At 40.7% G+C, this 20,791-nt stretch overlaps 2 protein-coding genes across 3 annotated transcripts; both read left to right on the forward strand.

Annotated features, from left to right (window-relative positions):
* The first annotated feature begins 1,849 nt into the window (after window positions 1-1,849).
* On the forward strand, window positions 1,850-14,364 carry LOC139548802 (serine/arginine-rich splicing factor 1A). Of its 2 annotated transcripts, XM_071358652.1 has the most exons (5): window positions 1,850-2,403; window positions 2,777-2,994; window positions 12,271-12,443; window positions 12,679-13,413; window positions 13,888-14,364. In XM_071358652.1, exons 1-4 carry the CDS (start codon window positions 2,213-2,215, stop codon window positions 12,880-12,882), a joined length of 786 nt encoding a protein of 261 aa, XP_071214753.1. In that variant the 5' UTR covers window positions 1,850-2,212; the 3' UTR covers window positions 12,883-13,413; window positions 13,888-14,364. The 2 variants fall into 2 exon arrangements, with proteins under 2 accessions (XP_071214753.1, XP_071214754.1); XM_071358653.1 differs by lacking the exon at window positions 12,679-13,413.
* Window positions 14,365-17,501: 3,137 nt separating this feature from the next.
* LOC139548804 (dynein light chain 2, cytoplasmic) lies at window positions 17,502-19,439 on the forward strand. Its single transcript, XM_071358654.1, has 3 exons — window positions 17,502-17,749; window positions 18,660-18,796; window positions 18,979-19,439. The coding sequence occupies exons 2-3, from the start codon at window positions 18,665-18,667 to the stop codon at window positions 19,114-19,116; spliced, it is 270 nt and encodes an 89-aa protein (XP_071214755.1). The 5' UTR covers window positions 17,502-17,749; window positions 18,660-18,664; the 3' UTR covers window positions 19,117-19,439.
* Window positions 19,440-20,791: the final 1,352 nt, after the last annotated feature.

Below are 20,791 nucleotides of genomic sequence, written 5' to 3' on the forward strand. Positions count from 1 at the left end.
GAAAGAAGGCCAGTTTTATTGCTTCTTCAATCAGAACAACAGTTTTCAGCTGTGCTAACATAATTGCAAAAGGGTTTTCTAATGATCAATTAGCCTTTTAAAATGATAAACTTGGATAAGCTAACACAACGTGCCATTGGAACACAGGAGTGATGGTTGCTGATAATGGGCCTCTGTACGCCTATGTAGATATTCCATTAAAAATCAGCCGTTTCCAGCTACAATAGTCATTTACAACATTAACAATGTCTACACTGTATTTCTGAAAAATGTAATGTTATTTTAATGGACAAAAAAATTGCTTTTCTTTCAAAAACAAGGACATTTCTAAGTGACCCCAAACTTTTGAACGGTAGTGTATCTGGAAAATATTCTTAGTTAATTTATCCTCACCCATAAACTAGTAGGCTATTTGTAGCTTGTCGTCTGATTTACTTTCCTATATGTTGTTCCATGGCACCATCTACTGGCCCAAAGATTGTAGTTGATGATCAAATCAAATCAAATTGTATTTGTCACGTGTGACAAATACTAACAGGTAAGGGAAAGGGAAAGGGGGATATCTAGTCAGTTGTACAACTGAATGCCTTCAACTGAAATGTGTCTTCTGCATTTAACCCAAGCCCTCTGAATCAGAGAAGTGCGGGGGGGCTGCCTTCATCAGCATCCACGTTTTCGGTGTAGCCCTTACTGTGAAATGCTTACTTACAAGCCCTTTAACCAACAATGCAATTTTAAGAAAAATAAGAGTTAAGAAATTTTTTACTAAATAACCTATAGTAAACAAATAAAAGAGAAACAATAAAATAACAATAACGAGGCTATATACAGGGGGTACCGGTACCAAGTCCATGTGCGGAGGTACAGGTTAGTCGAGGTAATTAAGGTAATATGTACATGTACAGTAGGTAAAGTGACTATGCATAGATAATAAACAGTGAGTAGCAGCGGTGTAAAAAAGGGAGGGGGGTCAATGCAAATAGTCCGGGTAGCCATTTGATTAGCTATTCAGCAGTCTTATAGCTTGTGGTTAGAAGCTGTTAAGAAGCCAGTTGGACCTAGACTTGGCACTCCAGTACCGCTTGCCGTGCGGCAGCAGAGAGAACAGTATATGGCTAGGGTGGCTGGAGTCTTTGGGAATTTTTAGGGCCTTCCTCTGACACTGCCTGGTATAGATGTCCTAGATGGCAGGAAGCTTGGCCCCAGTGATGTACTGGCCCGTATGTACTACCCTCTGTAGCCCCTTGCGGTCGGAATGCGAGCAGTTGCCATACCAGGCGGTGATGCAACCAGTAAGGATGCTCTCGATGGTGCAGCTGTATAACTTTTTGAGGATCAGAGGACCCATGCCAAATCTTTTCAGTCTCCTTAGGGGGAATAGGCGTTGTCGTGCCCTCTTCACGACTGTCTTGGTATGTTTGGACCATGATAGTAGGTGATGTGGACACCAAGGACCTTGAAGCTCTCAATCTGCTCCACTACAGCCCCCATCGATGACAATGGGAGCATGCTCGGCCCTCCTTTTCCTGTAGTCCCTGATCATGTCCTTTGTCTTGATCACGTTGAGGGAGAGGTTGTTGATATAGTATATGAGGCTCCAATGTCCTAATTCATAATCAATGTAGTGTCTGTATACTTTAGATGCACACTCACTTGTGAAGTCACTATTACTGGTGTAGGCCATCTACCTATAATAATAGGTTGCTGGGCACTACTCATAAGGCCAACTGATAAATAATGGCGATTTAAAATTGCAAGATGAAAATGGCCAAGCAATCATAAACTAAGAATCTGCTCACCTGAAATTATTCGCCTAATCATACCAATATCACACACCTGCGTTTACTTATTTGACATCTATTCTATCAAGGATGCATACTGAGACCCAGGACTCTTTTACAGATTGTACTACCGTGGACTATTTTACTTAGCGGACGTAGCCATTTCTAGTTCTTTACTGAGCACATTTCCGGTATTCATGAATGCCCTCGCGGAGAAGCGCGATTCTGAACGGGGATAAGTGTAGCTATCTAGTACACAACTTTAAGCGCGAGTGATACCTTATTTCGTTGTTGTTTTCAGCAGTGTTTGTGTACTATACTCAAATGACTTTCTAATCGGCAGTGATATACTTGAATACCGTCTTGCGAAATCGCTTTTTATTTCAACCTACCGCTAAAATAAACTAGCTAACGTTAGCTTGCTAGCTACTATGTCGGGAGGCGTCGTGCGAGGCCCCGCAGGAAATAACGATTGTCGAATTTATGTCGGAAATCTACCCCCTGATATTCGTACTAAAGATGTCGAGGACGTGTTCTACAAATACGGAGCTATTCGAGACATCGATTTGAAAAATCGGAGAGGGGGACCTCCCTTTGCCTTCATCGAATTTGAAGATCCCAGGTAACGTTAGCTAACGTTAAAGGCTAGCTTGTTAGCAACTCGTGCACTGCTCTAACGTTAGTTAGCTGTCTGCTCATGCGACATCGTGAATCTTCTCTGCACATGTATCTACCGTAACTATCTATTTTCGTTTTAGGAATGTACAGGAACATGAATTGGCTTGATAGCTAGTTGCTTCCGTTTCTGCATTTACATGTTGTGAAGGTGTCTTTGTTTGTGGCTCGCCGACTAAACTCCACGATTTATCATTGTAAATCGTGGAGTTAAGTTGGGCCGGTTAACTACTGTTAACATATATTATGCTAATAAGGCACACCGCAGAGTGCTGTGTTGACGATTGTTTAGCAATAATTTTCTATGATCACTTTTTCAGGGACGCAGACGATGCAGTGTACGGACGAGACGGCTATGACTACGACGGTTATCGGCTGCGAGTTGAATTCCCTCGGAGCGGCAGGGGTGGGGGGAGAGGCGGCTTTGGTGGTGGTGGTGGGGGTGGTGGTGGTGGTGGTGGTGGGGGGGTTGGTGGCGCCCCTAGAGGCAGATACGGGCCACCATCCAGACGCTCCGAGTACAGGGTCATTGTCTCAGGTGAGTCATGTAACTAGGGTGTTAAGGGTCAAATGAAACTGCTTTTGGTATTATACTTTGTACTCAATGTTATAGAGAAGCTTCTCAGGAACACTATTTTATGAGGTTAGGGATTTACAATTGCTGAGATCTCATTTACAAGTGATCGAAAAAGGTCGTGGACTGGTCATTCTTAATCCCAAATCAATAATGGCCTCAAATCCATCTGTCTTTAGTCTATATTTCAACAGGTTTTGTCCAATATCTCAAGATAGGGTGGTCATATTGTAATGACATTTTCAGTGGCGAGTGTCGCAGCGGTCTAAGGCACTGAATCTCATTGCTTAAGGCGTCACCACAGACACCATGGTTCGAATCCAGGCAGTATCACAACAGGCTGTGATTGTGTGCTGCCCTATAGGACTCCCAATTGGCCAAGCGTCGTCGGGTTTGGCCAGTGTAGGCTGTCATTGTAAATAAGAATTTAACTTGCCAAGTTAAATAAGGGTTAAATCAATAAATCAGAGTTGATTCAAATACAAGTAAAATGTATGAAATTAAACTGATATTATGAAAATGAGTCAGTACAGAATACACAATTACAGTAATTTAAGACCAAAAGCTATGGTAGGGTGGTCATATTAACAAATATTTGTGCTTTGTGCAAAAGTAAGTTTGCAACAATTTCATATATTAGAATCAACTTTTTATATGACTTTATGCAAAATAGGTACTTAATAAGCAAATTACTATATGGAATTTAATAAAATAAAATAAAAACAGGATGGTAGGCCCATTCATTTAAAATAAGGTGGTCATATTGTTAACATACAGTACCAGTCAAAAGTTTGGACACACCTACTCATTCAAGGGTTTTTCTTTATTTTTACTATTTTCTACATTGTAAACTAATAGTGAAGACATAACTACTAAATAACACATGGAATCATGTAGTAACCAAAAAAGTGTTAAACAAATCAAAATATATTTTATATTCTATAAAGTAGCCACCCTTTGCCTTGATGACAACTTTGCACACAATTGGCATTCTCTAAACCAGCTTCATGATGTAGTCACCTGGAATAGATTTCAATTAACAGGTGTGCCTTGTTAATTTGTGGAATTTCTTTCCTTAAAACTTCTTAAGGCTGGGGGCAGTATTGAGGCCTGCTACTCAGGCCCAGAAGCTAAGATATGCATATTATTAGTAGATTTGGATAGAAAACACTCTGACGTTTCTAAAACTGTTTGAATGATGTCTGTAAGTATAACAGAACTCATATGGCAAAAACCCAAGAAAAAATACAACCAGGAAGTGGGAAATCTGAGCGTTGTAGGTTTGCCTATCCAATATACAGTGTCTTTGGGGTCATATTGCACTTCCTAAGGCTTCCACTAGATGTCAACAGTCTTTAGAACCTTGTTTGATGCCTCTACTGTGACGGAGGGGGGAATGGGAGCTGTTTGAGTCGGGGGTCTGGCAGAGTGCCCGTGAGAGCGACCTGTATTCCATCGCATTTCTACAGGCAAGGAATTCTCCGGTTGAAACATTATTGAAGATTTATGTTAAAAACATCCCAAAGATTGATTCTATACAACGTTTGACATGTTTCTACGGACTGTAATGGAATTTATTTGACTTTGTCTGGTCTGCGCGTCATCAATTTGGATTTTGGAACTAAACGCGCAAACAAAAAGGAGGTATTTGGACATAAATTATGGACGTTATCGAACAAAACAAACATTTATTGTTGAACTGGGATTCCTGGGAGTGCATTCTGATGAAGATCATCAAAGTGAATATTTATAATACCATTTCTGACTTCTGTTGACTCCACATCATGGCGGGTATCTGTATGTTTTGTTTTGGTCTCTGAGCGCTGTACACAGATTATTGCATGGTGTGCTTTTCCCGTAAAGTTTTTTTGAAATCTGACAGCGGTTGCATTAAGGAGAAGTTTATCTAAAGTTCCATGTAAAACACTTGTATCAATGTTTTACATGGATGTTTTTATGAGTATTTCTGTAAATTGATGTGGCTCTCTGCAAAATCACCGGATGTTTGAGGCAAAACATTACTGAACATAACGCGCCAATGTAAACTAAGATTTTTGGATATAAATATGAACTTTATCGAATAAAACATTTGTGTATTGTGTAACATGAGTGTCATCTGATGAAGATCATCAATGGTTAGTGATTCATTTTATCTCTATTTCTGCATTTTGTGACTCCTCTCTTTGGCTGGAAAAATGGCTGTGTTTTTGTGACTAGATACTGACCTAACATAATCAGATGGTGTGCTTTCGTCGTAACGCCTTTTTGAAATCGGACACTGTGGTGGGATTAACAACAAGTTTATCTTTAAAATGGTGTAAAATACTTGTATGTTTTGAGGAATTTTAATTATGAGATTTCTGTTTGAATTTGGCTGGCTGTTGCCATTTTCACTGGCTGTTGTCAAGTTGATCCCGTTAACGGGATCTCAGCCGTAAGAACTTAATGCGTTTGAGCCAATCATTTGTGTTGTGACATGGTAGGGTTGGTATTAGAGGTCGACCGATTATGATTTTTCAATACCGATATTATTGGAGGACCAAAAAAAGCCAATACCGATTTAATCGGCAATTTTTATATACACTGCTCAAAAAAATAAAGGGAACACTTAAACAACACAATGTAACTCCATTTCAATCACACTTCTGTGAAATCAAACTGTCCACTTAGGAAGCAACACTGATTGGCAATTATTTCACATGCTGTTGTGCAAATGGAATAGACAAAAGGTGGAAATTATAGGCAATTAGCAAGACACCTCCAGGTAGCAGTCCTGCTGCTGGGTTGTTGCCCTCCTAAGGCCTCCTCCACGTCTCCTGATGTACTGGCTTGTCTCCTGGTAGCGCCTCCATGCTCTGGACACTACGCTGACAGACACAGCAAGCCTTTTTGCCACAGCTCGCATTGATGTGCCATCCTGGATGAGCTGCACTACCTGAGCCACTTGTGTGGGTTGTAGACTCCGTCTCATGCTACCACTAGAGTGAAAGCACCGCCAGCATTCAAAAGTGACCAAAACATCAGCCAGGAAGCATAGGAACTGAGAAGTGGTCTGTGGTCACCACCTGCAGAACCACTCCTTTATTGGGGGTGTCTTGCTAATTGCCTATCATTTCCACCTTTTGTCTATTCCATTTGCACAACAGCATGTGAAATTTATTGTCAATCAGTGTTGCTTCCTAAGTGGATAGTTTGATTTCACAGAAGTGTGATTGACTTGGAGTTATATTGTGTTGTTTAAGTGTTCCCTTTATTTTTTTGAGCAGTGTATTTGAAATAATGACAATTGGAACAATACTGAATGAACACTTTTATTTTAACCTAATATAATACATAAATAAAATCTATTTAGGCTCAAATAAATAATGAAAAATGCTCAATTTGGTTTAAATAATGAAAAGACAGTGTTGGAGAATGTACAAGTGCAATATGTGCCATGTAAAAAAGTTTAACATTTAAGTTCCTTGCTCAGAACATATGAAAGCTGGTTTTTCAATATTCCTAGTAAAGAAATATTAGGTTGCAGTTATTTATGATGCGTCGACTATTTCTCTCTACCATTTGTATTGCATATACCTTTGACTATTGTATGTTCTAATAGGCACTTTAGTATTGCCAACCTAATCTCAGGAATTGATAGGGTTGAAGTCATAAACAGCGCTGTGATCAAGCATTGCTAAGAGCTGCTGGCAAACGCAGTAAAGTTTGAATGAATGCTTACGAGCCTGCTGCTGCCTACCACCGCTCAGACTGCTCTATCAAATATCAAATCATAGACTTAATTATAATATAATAAACACAAATACCAGCCGTTGGTCATTAATATGGTCAAATCCGGAAACTATCATTTCGAAAACAAAACGTTTATTCTTTCAGTGAAATACGGAACCGTTCCGTATTTTATCAAACGGGTGGCAACCCTAAGTCTAAATATTGCTGTTACATTGCACAACCTTCAATGTTGTCATAATTATGTAAAATTCTGGCAAATTAGTTTGCAACGAGCCAGGCGGCCCTAACTGTTGCATATACCCTGACTGCGTGCAATGAACGCAAGAGAAGTGACACAATTTCCCAAGTTAATATTGCCTGCTAACATGAATTTCATTTAAATATGCTGGTTTAAAAATATATTCTTCTGTGTATTGATGTTTATGGTTAGGTACATTCGTGCAACGATTGGGCTTTTGTTAAATCATCACCCGTTTGGCGAAGTAGGCTGTGATTCGATGATAAATTAACAGGCACCACATTGATTATATGCAACTCAGTACAAGCTAGTTAACCTAGTAATATCATCAACCATGTATAGTTAACTTCTTCAAACATGTGTCTTATATAATTTTAAAGGTAATCTTGTTGTTAATCCCACCAAAGTGTCCAATTTCAAATATGCTTTTCAGCGAAAGCACTACAAACGATTATGTTAGGTCACCACCAAACCACAATAAGCACAGCCATTTTTCCAGCGAAATATAGCAGTCACAAAAAGTAGAAATAGAGATAAAAATGAATCACTAACCTTTGATTATCTTCATCAGATGACACTCATAGGACTTAATGTTACACAATACATGCATGTTTTGTTTGATAAAGTTCATATTTATAACAAAAAATCTGAGTTTACATTGGCGTGTTACATTCACTAGTTCCAAAAACATCAAGTGATTTTGCATAGCCACATCGTTTGAAACAGAAATACTCATCATAAATGTAGATGATAATACAAGTTATACACATGGAATTATAGATATACCTCTCCTTAATGCAACCGCTGTGTCAGATTTCAAAAAAACTTTACGGAAAAAGCAACCCATGCAATAATCTGAGACGGCGCTCAGAAATATAATAAAATTAGCCGCCATTTTGGAGTCAACAGAAACCAGAAAATACATGATAAATGTTTCCTTACCTTTGATGAACTTCGTCAGAATGCTGTCCTAGGAATCCCAGGTCCACAATAAATGCTTGATTTGTTCGATAATGTCCGTTATTTATGTCCAATTAGCTACTTTGGTTAGCGCGTTTGGTAAACAATTCCAAAGTCACAGAGCGCGTCCACTATAACGTGACGAAATGTCCAAAAGCTCCTTAACAGTCAGTAGAAACATGTCAAACGATGTACTGAATCAATCTTTAGAATGTTGTTAACATACATCTTGAATAACGTTCCAACCGGAGAATTAGATTGACTTCAGATGAGCGGTGGAACGGAGGTCCTCATGTGAACGGGCATGGTCAGCTCGTGGCAGTGGTGACTAATTCCTGTCTCCTTCGGCCCCCCTTCACATTAGTCATCAGACAAAGTTCTATTGACTGTTGATATCTAGTGGAAGCCGTAGGAAGTAAAAATTCATCAATATCTCGCTGTAATTTCAATGAGACCTTGGTTGAAAATCTGCCACCTCCAGAAAAAATCCAAACAGGAAGTGGAACTTCTCAGGTTTTTTTCTGCCATATAGTTCTGTAATACTCAGACATAATTCAAACAGTTTTAGAAACTTCAGAGTGTTTTCTATCCAATAGTAATAATAATATGCATACATTTGCATCTGGGACAGAGTAGGAGGCAGTTCACTATGGGCACGTGATTCAGCCAAAGTGAAAATGCTGTTCCCTATCCCTAAAAAGTTAAACACTGTTTCCCATTCTTGTTCAGTGAACCATAAACAATTAATGAACATGCAGCTGTGGAACGGTCGTTAAGACATTAACAGCGTACAGACGGTAGGCAATTAAGTTCACAGTTATGAAAACTTCAGACACTTAAGAGGCCTTTCTACTGACCTTTCTACTGAAAAACACCAAAAGAAAGATGCCCAGGGTTCCTGCTCATCTGCGTGAACGTGCCATAGGCATGCTGCAAGGAGGCATGAGGACTGCAGTTGTGGCCAGGGCAATAAATTGCAATGTCCGTACTGTGATACGCCTAAGACGGCGCTACAGGGAGACAGGCTGTACAGCTGATCGTCCTCGCATTGGCAGACCACGTGTAACAACATCTGCACAGGATTGGTACATCTGAACATCACACCTGCAGGACAGGTACAGGATGGCAACAACAACTGCCCGAGTTACACCAGGAACGCACAATCCCTCCATCAGTGCTCAGACTGTCTACAATAGGCTGAGAGAGGCTGGACTGAGGGCTTGTAGGCCTGTTGTCTGGTGAGGACCTGCCTTACATCACCGGCAACAACGTCGCCTATGGACACAAACCCATCGTCGCTGGATCAGACAGGACTGGCAAGAAGTGCTCTTCACTGACGAGCCGTGGTTTTGTCTCATCAGGGGTGAGGGTCGGATTCGCATTTTATTGTCGAAGGAATGAGTGTTACGCCGAGGCCTGTTCTCTGGAGCGGGATGGAGGTGGAGGGTCCGTCATGGTCTGGGGTGGTGTGTCACAGCATCATCGGTCTGAGTTTGTTTTCATTGCAGGCAATCTCAACACTGTGCGTTACATGGAAGACATCCTCCTCCCTCATGTGGTACCCTTCCTGCAGGCTCATCCTGACATGACCCTCCAGCATGACAATGCCACCAGCCATACTGCTTGTTCTGTGCGTGATTTCCTTCAAGACATGAATGTCAGTGTTCTGCCATGGCCAGCGAAGAGCCCGGATCTCAATCCCATTGAGTACGTCTGGGACCTGTTGGATCAGAGGGCTAGGGCCATTTCTGTTAGTCACATGTCTGTGGAACTTGTTCAGTTTGTCTGTTGTTGAATCTTATGTTCAAACAAATATTTACACATGTTAAGTTTGCTGAAAATAAATGCAGTTGACACAGGACGTTTCCTTTTTTTGCTGAGTTTAGTAAAAAAAATAAAGAGAAACCCTTAAATGAGTAGGTGTATCCGTACTTTTGACTGGTTCTGTATGTTACGACTTGCAATTCGTGACTCTTAAGAATTTGCAAAATGTACAATATGGTAAGAATTTGCTGAATGTATGATATCTTAAGAATTCCAATTTGTTGTTGCTAACATTGACTAGGTGGCTAACGTTAGCTAGCTCAAGGGTTTAGGGTAAGGGTTAGCTAACATGCTAAGTATACTGAAGAAAAATATAAATGCAACAACTTATATGATTTTACTAAGTTACAGTTCATCTAAGGAAATAAGTCAATTTCAATAAATAAATTAGGCCTAGATCTATTGATTTCACATTATTGGGCAAAGGCACAGCCACTCCAAATGAGTTTTCCCCCACAAAAGGGCTTTATTACAGACACACATACTCTTCAGTTTCATCAGAGGTCCGGGTGCCTGATCTCAGATGCTCCCGTGCGTGTGGAAGCCAGATGTGGAGGTCCTGGGCTGGCTTGTTTCCAGGTGGTCTGCGGTTGTTAGGTCGGTTGAACGTACTGCCAAATTCTCTAAAACGATGTTGGGGTGGCTTATGGTATAGAAATGAACATTATATTCTCTGGCAACAGCTCTGGTGGACATTCCTGCAGTCAGCATGCCAATTGCACGCTTCCTCAACTTGAGACATCTGTGGTGTTGTGTGACAACTACATTTTAGTAGGCTTTTATTGTCCCCAGCACAAGGTGCACCTGTGTAATGGCCATGCTGTTTAATCAGCTTCTTGATATGCCACACCTGTCAGGTGGATGGATTATCTTGGCAAAGGAGAAATGCTCATTAACAGGGATGTAAACAAATTTTTACACAATTTGAGAGAAATTAGCTTTTTGTTCATATGGAACATTTCTGGGATCTTTTATTTCAGGTCATGAAACATGGGACCAACACTGCATGTTGTGTTTATTTTTGTTCAGTATAGTTACAAAGTAAGTAGTTGCTAAAGTTGTCCTTGATGAGATTCGAACATGCAACTTTTGGGTTGCTAGATGTTCGCGTTATACGCTCACCCATCCACCCCGACCAACCACCCTCCTTTCTGTTATGCCTTAAGAACCAAATGTAACATCATACTAATTTGAGTGTCCTGGATATACATTCACTATGTTAAGTCTAGTCTGAGACCATTATGGAATGACCGAAGGGGAGGGGAAAACGTTTAACCTTAAATTGCAGTCCAAGGACGTCTAATGACTGTAAAACACCCTCAGGACATTCCCATACTTGTTGGCAATACAATGTCGCATCAATCTTACTCTGGTAGTGAGGAATACCCATCGCAAAGAGCAAATATGACCGCTCAGATTTTGACAGTTTCATTAAAAAAAATGCTGTCCCACAGAATTGAACGTTCTAGGCACGGCACTTACTTTACATTTGGGCTCATATCACGTAAATATCAAAACTTCCAGTATTGTGATTTTTAGACATGGTAAACAACTTCCACATTCATGTTTTCAAATTATTTCTATATTTTGATGACCACATTATTGAAATTAGTGAAAATGTATTTGATTTATTGCTGTTTTGTAGAATTCTCGCCTAGTGTCCATTGTTTCGTCACTTAACACCCTAATGTAATGTGGGTTGGATTTATATACATCATTGGTTGCACTACCGCACTGTGCAATCTGTAATTTACCAGTCTTTAATATTTCAATGACACTGCTGGTGGTCTTCTTTATTTCATTAACAAATAGACTCCCTGTGTTACCGCCAGATTAACCTACTGTAACGTAGCAGGCGTAAAAGAACCACCTGAAACTAGGTCCCTTGCTGTCATGAACTGCTAGTTGAAAAACTGGCAGGGTTTAGGGAATGCTGTCAACATGGCCACTGCCATTTTTAAAAACTCACCATACCCAGCAAACCTCAGTCTGTTCGAGAATGTAGCAAGCGTTGAAGTGTACTGAATGCACCTCAGGTCTTGACAAGAAGGAAAATAAACTGTCGGGAGGTTCTCTTCTGCACTGTTCAACCAATCCAGTAAATGTGGAGGAGTGGTTAAGATGGAGTGTCACCTTAACTTCCAAAAGCAGAAGTCGTGTCACAGGTGCTCTTTCCATTTCCTCTGAAAACCAGAACATCTGTTTGTTGGGGACTCTGCAGAGGCTACTGTCTAATTGGCTAGTTCCTTTTTCACCAGACAGAAGCACTTGTCTTTTTTGGTCAGCTAAATAGTGATATCCATTCCTTCCACATTAGTTAATTGTTTCTGGTTGTGTAGAACCAGCCTGGTTTAGTTAGTCTCTGTGCACATCCTGAATTATATTGCTATGCCACAGATCTATTGAGCAAGTTTGTACCATTTCAGTAAAGTGTTGAAAGTAATCACTGAGTAAAACATCTAATTTATTTGCTCTTCTCTTCAAAGGGCTTCCCCAGAGTGGCAGCTGGCAGGACCTCAAGGATCACATGCGTGAGGCTGGGGATGTATGTTATGCTGACGTTTTCAGAGATGGAACTGGGGTTGTGGAGTTTGTGCGCAAAGAAGACATGACCTACGCTGTTCGAAAGCTGGATAACACCAAATTCCGATCACACGAGGTATGCTTTTAGGTTTAATTGGATTTGATTATAAGGATAGGATGATATTTTCGTTAAAGGTAAGTAAAGTGACTACCAACACTATTGAATCTTTCCCCTCAACCTCTCCCCATTTTCAGTGACAACTTGTGCAGCCTTTCAAGAACTTAAGGCTTGTTTTGATGCAATGGAAGGAACCGTTTGAGGTGGAAATGCTTTTTGTTTCAACGTCTAGTTCTTTTTGTGTGTCTACCAGGGAGAGACCGCTTACGTTCGCGTGAAAGTAGATGGTCCCCGCAGCCCGAGCTATGGAAGATCCCGTTCCAGGAGCCGCAGTCGAAGCAGGAGCCGCAGCGCAGCCAGTCGCAGCCGCAGCAACTCTCGTGGTGGTGGTGCCCGTGGTGGCAGAGGATCTCCTCGCTACTCTCCTCGCCATAGCCGCTCTCGCTCCCGTTCCTAAACTCTGTGTTGACCTTTTGGTGGATCCCCTGTTAGCAGTTCCTCTTACCACTTGTTTTTACCTCCTTTTGAGTTTTTCCAGAAGTCAACTATAGATTTTAATTTTTGCATTCCATCTCCTGATGTCCTAGTGGAAGGTCTTGGTATGTAGGTGTATCCCCCTCCTGTCACCTTTCCTCCCTGACCCTCCCTACTTTAGTCCTTTTGTTTTGATCTCCTTTCTCAATTCATTTCAATTTACCTATTGTCTTTCCTCCAAAAATGTTGCAACATTTGAAACCCTATTGCTCTGAACTTCAAAAATGTTGATCTTAACAAGTTCAATGTTTTTGTAAGTGTTGGAAAATGTATGTACTTTTTCATGGGATGGCGGGAGTCTCATTGCTAAACTGTATTTTACCCTTGTGTCTTCCTTTAGACATCTGAAGATAAGGATTAAAGAGTGATTTGGAATAAAAGTTGTGGAGCACATTTCATTTGTTTGATCAGGATCAGGATAGGACATCTTAGGAGGAGTCAGGTCGAGGCAATGGTATGCTTTAGTATTGATTATTTGCATCTATTGATAAAGTCGTTGCTACAGGATGCATGATTGTCTCTTGAATGTAGCACAATTTTCTATATCCTTTATATATACCTGCCCTATCTATTGTTTGGCAACCTTTTTAGCACTGAAACAGTGTATCTCTTTGGTTTTGTGCCAGGACAAAGGTCCTTAGATGTACCTTTTTAACTTTAATGCTACATAAGAACCATTTATCTATTATTCTTTTTATAGATGCTGTTTTAATATTAGACAGGGGCTCTGGGCTTGTTTCAGCTTAAACATTGAAATATTAGACATTTTCTTAAGTATGAATTTGATGGTTTGGGTGCTCACTGACATTTTCAAATTGATCTTTAGTAGTGACATGTCATGAGTGCACAAAATAAGAAGTGGGCTGGGCCCAAATCAGACATGATTCTAATGGTTTCCCTCTGATTTTTTTTTTCCTGGTATTTCAAGGTTTTGATTGGAGGAGTGGCTCAGTGGATCCCAATCCTTGGAGCCGGATCAGAGGAGCATTTAGGGAAGGGATAGGCAAGGATGGATGCTTGGAGCCGGATCAGAGGAGCGTTTAGGGAAGGGATAGGCAAGAATGGATGCTTGGAGCGGGATCCATTTTCCAGGAATCAAATCAATTGAACTAATTAAGGAATCCTAGATGCAACTTTTTGAATGGCCCAGTTTATTTCAATTTTTGAGCGGTAAATATGCGCAGAGTCAAAGGATATGGATAAGGATTATTTACGTTTTTGGAGTAAGAAAAGGAAACTGAGGACCAGGAAGTTGGATCAAAGAATGGAAGGAGACGTAGGAGTCTGGTAAATAAGGGATTAAAATTTGTGATGGTTGGGGATTATATTTAGTATAGTTAGTCTGTCTTTCTTAAATTTAATTTACTCTTTTAGTTTAGCATTTTCAATAAAATCCTGAAAAGACGTACCTGTTTTTTAGTTTGTTTTTCTTTTGAATTAATGTAAAAGATGAACTCAATGGCCCTATGATGTAATAAGAGGCCAAATTGAAGAATAACCCAGTAGACCATCTACTCTAATGTATTACATTATACATCATGGGGCGGTGTCCCGGACACAGATTAATCTTAGTCCTGGACTAAAGTTACACTGAAAGAAAGTAACGCAACATGAAGTGTTGGTTTCATGAAGATCCCAGAAATGTTACATATACACAAAAAGCCAATTTCTCCTAAATGTTGTGCACAAATTTGTTTACATCCCTGTTAGCATTTCTCATTTGCCAAGATAATCCATCCATCTGAAAGATGTGGCATATCAAGAAGCTGATTTAAACTGCATGATCATTACACAGCTGCGCTGTATGATGGGGACAATAAAAGCGAACTCTAAAATGTGCAGTTTTGTCACAACACAATGCCACAGATGTCGCAAGTTTTGAAGGAGCGTGCAATTGGAATGCTGACTGCAGGAATGTCCACCAGAACGGTTGCCAAAGAATGTAATGTTCATTTCTCTACCATAAGCTGCCTCGTGTATGGCGTCGAGTGGGCGAGCAGTTTGCTGATGTCAACGTGAACAGATTGCCCCATGGTGGCCGTGGGGTTATAGTGTGGGCGGGCATAAGCTACAGACAATGAACACAGGGATGCCGTGACTAGATCCTGAAGCCCATTGTGCTGTTCATCCGCCACCATCACCTCATGTTTCAGCATAATAATGCACTGCCCCATGTCGCAAGGATCTTTACACAATTCCTGGAAGTTAATGTCCCAGTTCTCCCATGGCCTGCATACTCACCAGACCTGTCACTCTGAGCATATTTGGGATGCTCTGGATTTAGGTATATGAGAGCGTGTTCCAGTTCCCGCCAATATCCAGCAACTTCGCACAGCCTCTGAAGAGTGGGAGAACATTCCACAGGCCACAATCAACAGCCTGATCAATTCTATGCGAAGGAAATGTTGCGCTGCATGAGGCAAATGGTGGTTACACCAGATACTGCCTTTTTGATCCACAGCCCTACCTTTTAAGGTATCTGTGACCAACAGATCCGTGTCTGTATTCCCAGTCATGTGAAGTCCATAGATTGGGGCCTAATGAATTCATTTAAATTGACTGATTTCATTATGAACTGTAACTAAGTAAAATCGTACCAATTGTTGCATGTTGTGTTTATATTTTTGTTCAGTATATTTTAATGGAGATTCTTAATTGACCATACCTTTTAGATCAGGACTAGGCTTAATCAGGAAACTGACCTCATGGGTTGTATGAAATAACTGAATATAAACTTGTCAATGAGTGATAAAACTACCTTTTTTATGAGTTGTATGCATTAGTGAGGAAATGTAAAATATTCAGGAAAATGTCATTTCAAGCAGACGTGCTTATATACTGAACAAAAATAAACGCAACATGCAACAATTTCAAAGATTTTAATGCGTTACAGTTCATATAAGGAAATCAGTCAATAGAAATACATTCATTAGGCCCTAATCTATGGATTTGACATGACTGGGAGCACAGATATGCATCTGTTGGTCACAGATGCCTTTGAAAAGTATGGGCATGGATCAGAAAACCAGTCCGTCTCTGGGATCCTGAGTGGCGCAGCGGTCTTGGCGTTCTCTTAACCAGCTTCATGAGGTAATCACCTGGAATGCATTTCAATTAACAGGTGTGCCTTGTTAATTTGTGGAATTTCTTTCCTTAATACGTTTGAGCCAATCATTTGTGTTGTGACAAAGTAGGGGTGGTATGCAGCGGTCTAAGGCACTGCATCTCAGTACTTGAGGTGTCACTACAGACACCCTGGTTCGAATCCAGGCTGTATTGCAACTGGCTGTGATTGGGAGTCCCATAGAACGGCATACAATTGACCCAGCGTTGTCCGGGTTAGGCCGTCATTGTAAATAAGAATTTGTTCTTAACTGACTTGCCTAGTTAAATAAAGGTTAAATAAATAAAAATTTAGTTGATCCGGCTTTTGATTGTGGCCTGTGGTATGTTGTCCCACTCTTCAATGGCTGTGCGAAATTGCTGGATATTGGCGGAAACTGGAACACTGTCGTACACGTCAACAAGGAGCATCCCAAACGTGCTCGATGTCTGGTGAGTATGCAGACCATGGAAGAACCAAGATATTTCCAACTTCCAGGAATTGTGTACAGATCCTTAAAACATGGGGTTGTGCATTGTCATGCTGAAACATGAGGTGATGGCGGTGGATGCATGGCATGACAATGGGTCTCAGGATCTTGTCACTGTATCTCTGTGCATTCAAATTGCCATCAATAAAATGTAATTGTGTTTGTTGTCCGTAGCTTATGTCTGCCCATACCACAACCCTACCGACATCATGGGGCACTCTGTTCACAACGTTGGTGTCATCAAACCGCTCGTCCACACAACGCCATACACATGGTCTGCGGTTATGAGGCTGGTTGAAAGTGCTGCCAATTTCTCTAAAACAAATTAATATTACATTCTCTTGCAACAGCTCTGGTGGACATTACTGCAGTCAGCATGCCAATTGCATGCTCCTTGAAAAACTTGAGATGTCTGTGGCATTGTGTTGTGACAGAACTGCACATTTTAGAGTGGCCTTTTATTGTCCCCATCACAAGGTGTACCTGTGCAATGATCATGCTGTTTAACAAACTTCTTGATATGCCACATCTGTCAGATGGATGGATAATCTTGGTAAAGGAGAAATGCTCACTGCTAGGGATGTAAACAAATGAGAGAAATAAGCTTTTTGTGAGTATGGAACATTTCTGGGATCTTTTATTTCACCTCATGAAAAATGGGACCAACACTTAACATGCTTCATTTATATTTTAGTTCAGTGTACATCTCACACAGACAGTATAAAGTCCAGTAGAAACATGGATTGTATTTATATGATAAGACAACAATGTAATATCATAGCCTATATAATGTGATATCACGCATACATTAATTGATGCTGCTAACAATAAGATTACACATTGAACATAAATTCTCGGTACACCTGAGTTTGCCAGGGGGCCTTATCTACCTACCTACCTCACCATGTAGTGTCAACGATGCATTGTGGGATGAAATAAGATGCTGGCAGAGAGGAGCGGGTAGAAAATGCTCGCAACACAAGAAGAGGTGGCAGCGCAGCCAATCGCAGTGTAAGTGGCGTAGGGCAGCGTGTTAGGGCGGGGGAGTATTTTGCAGGGCAGTTTCCCACATTTGCTTTGAGTAAAGCTTATAAAATAATTTGTCGCAGCACGATCTAGCAAGTAAACAAAGCTTTATATCCATCAAGGTGAGTTACCTGATCTCGAAGTGGACAGTATCTTCATCTCCTACATAAGGTGAGTGACAATGTTTATTTAGTAGCCTACACGCACTCACACTTGACTTGCATGGATGGTGGTGATTCAGTGTTTTTTTTTTAAATTGAAGCGAAGTTTCTCATACAAGGTAGTGTACTTTTGAAATATGTTGATTTTAAATCGTAAAGATGAATCTATGAACTAATGCGCAGTCGCTACCACCTGCAGGTTACTGGCACGAATCAGATCTCCCTCGGACCTGTTCAATCGTCCATAATCTAAAGGATTTCTGTAGAAATTTAACGACTAACTAATGTACATTGATGTTTGCACTAGACTAGAACTGTGCATCATCCAGGGGACCAATTCCAAATTGTATAAATGTCGCCATGTGATTTTTGCCTTGTAATTTGATTCGACCTGTATCGAGTTTCTCCGTAGCCTGTTCGTATTGTACCTAACCTACACAGGGTCGTCGTCACAACGTAATCTGGTGTCGAAATACAAAGTAGCCCAGTACATTCGGATATTTTGATAGAACCGAGTTTGCCACATTGTATCTGCACTTAATTGGCTTGTCCTTTGGTTTTCACAATAAACAAGACTGTTAGTTAACGGTGAAGATCAAAGGGCAATCATTATTATTTTTTAACCTTTTTATCTAACTAGGCAAGTCAGTTAACAACGTTCTTATTTACAATGACGGCCTACCGGGGAACAGTGGGTTAGCTGCCTTGTTCAGCGGCAGAAGGACAGATTTTTACCTTGTCAGCTTGGGGATTCGATTCAGAAACCTTTCCGTTACTGGCCAACGCTCTAACCATTAGGCTACCTGCCGGGCCGTAGTTGCAGGGGTTACCTGTGAATTCAGGCTTTATCACTTCACTAGACTTGTAATTTTGTATCTATAGTGACAACGTTAGGTGTGACGTTTTGTTCTTGTTTGCAGGCATCATGACTGACAGGAAGGCAGTAATCAAGAATGCTGACATGTCTGAGGACATGCAGCAGGATGCAGTGGACTGCGCTACCCAGGCCATGGAGAAATACAATATAGAGAAGGACATTGCGGCCTACATAAAGAAGGTGAGATGTGCATACTGTATAATCAACCCAGTCAGGCCTGCTGCCTTTGGCCTGTGTATTCCAATTGTCTTCCATGGTGCAAGCTGTTTAAAATATGACAAAGTGGCTGCATGAGATCATTTTCTTCCTCATGTATTCATGGATTACTTAAGCCCTGTTTTGTTTTTTATAAATCCCTATAGGAATTTGACAAGAAGTATAACCCAACATGGCATTGCATTGTTGGGAGGAACTTCGGCAGCTACGTCACTCATGAGACAAAGCATTTCATCTACTTCTATTTGGGGCAGGTGGCCATCCTCCTCTTCAAGTCTGGCTGAGTTCTCTGAGGCCTGGAGTGCCTCTCTTCCCAACCTGGACTGTAATGCACTGGTGGCTGATGTCACAACTTCTCACCCACTTCAAATATTAAAATGAAAACATACCATGATGATACACAACTGGCTGTGCGCAACTGCATGGACTAAGATGTACCATATTTAATGTGTATATGTTACAGTACAAATACTACTTTCACTAGTTGCCATAAAATGCAACTGGAAGAGAATTTTTGTTAATGCTGTTCTACATTTTGTTATACTTAAGTTGTAAATGCTTTAACAGTGGCCTTTGATTGTATAATAAAGGAAAGCTAGAGAATGTAGTCGTGCATCTGCTTCACCCCAGAGAGCTGTTTTGTTTTGTGACTCCTGTGCTACTGTTTGAATGTGCTTAGTTGCTCTAGACCTTGAACTACTACAGCAGTTTGTAATGCCTGTATATTGCCAGAGGTACAATTGAGACTAGCACAATCTATTTGGACACATCTTCCCAGATTTGCAATTGCTGTTATCGATCCCATTTCCCAGTCATAACTCATAGGTATAATGTCTCATCTGGCATAGTGAGGGTGTTGGCAATGTCCTATTGCTAGTTGAGTTCCTATGTTAACATGCAGATGTTTTTAGAATGGTGGCTTGGCTGTTCCATTTGCAGAGGATTGACACCATCCATACTTGAACCTATTCTGGCTGTGCAACAAAGGACTGAATGTTGAAATTCGGGTCCTTTTGTAGACTTGCATATCTTAGTGATTTGTTTAACTGTATCTACTTTGTTGGTAGTTTCTATTCTGTTTATGGTTTGATGCAAATTTCTATATGATTTGCACAGGCATACCTCTTCTCTGCATGGGAGTACAACTGCATTTCACTGAAGGAATAATGGGGTTTTTGGCAATGAGGCCCTTTATCTACTTCCTCAGCCGACTGTGTGGATTCCTTTTGTTGGACCAGTATGAAGGAAGTTGGACATAGTTTGGCAAGCTAATTAGTGTTGGTGCAATCAATGGAAGTTGCTAGTAGATACCATATACTACCTAACATTGCTTTAACGCATCTAAATTACATCCACGAGTTCTGACTAGGGAATTAAATGAAGGGCCTCATTGCCAAAATCCCAAAGTATCCCTTTAAAGGGGTAAAGGTGCCCAGTAAAGTTAAACTTTAATTTAGTCAATAAAATGTTTAATCAAGTCACTGTTTTCATTGTATTCTGTTCACTTTCAGTAGTTGTGATAATTTAACCATGTCTTTGACGATGCAGTAGAATGTGTAGCCTTTGCTGCGAAACCATGGGGGATTGAACCCACCACATATTCTTTGGGCTATTGGCCATTAGATTTCAGTAAGGTTGCTACACCCCCAAACAGGAACAATGTAGTGACTGATCAGGACAGGTATTGGCTGGCAAATGTATTAACCACGGTGGCAGCATGTGTACTTCTCGATCTTTTCAGTACTGAAGTGCGAACACTTTGTACGTGTTGAACCCCAATAACCTGAGTATAGTTTATTTCTGCGCAACTGAGCAGTAATATTGATAATGGGGCCTAATTATATTAATCTTAGTAATGGTTTTGCAACCAATTGGCAGTATATGTTACCCTTCCTAGTTCAGAATACACTAGTCCTGCATAGAGGTCAATTGCAGGCAAGGCTACAGAGGAGAAAGTGA

The sequence above is a fragment of the Salvelinus alpinus genome, chromosome 22, assembly GCF_045679555.1.
Source record: "Salvelinus alpinus chromosome 22, SLU_Salpinus.1, whole genome shotgun sequence".
NCBI lineage: Eukaryota > Metazoa > Chordata > Actinopteri > Salmoniformes > Salmonidae > Salvelinus > Salvelinus alpinus.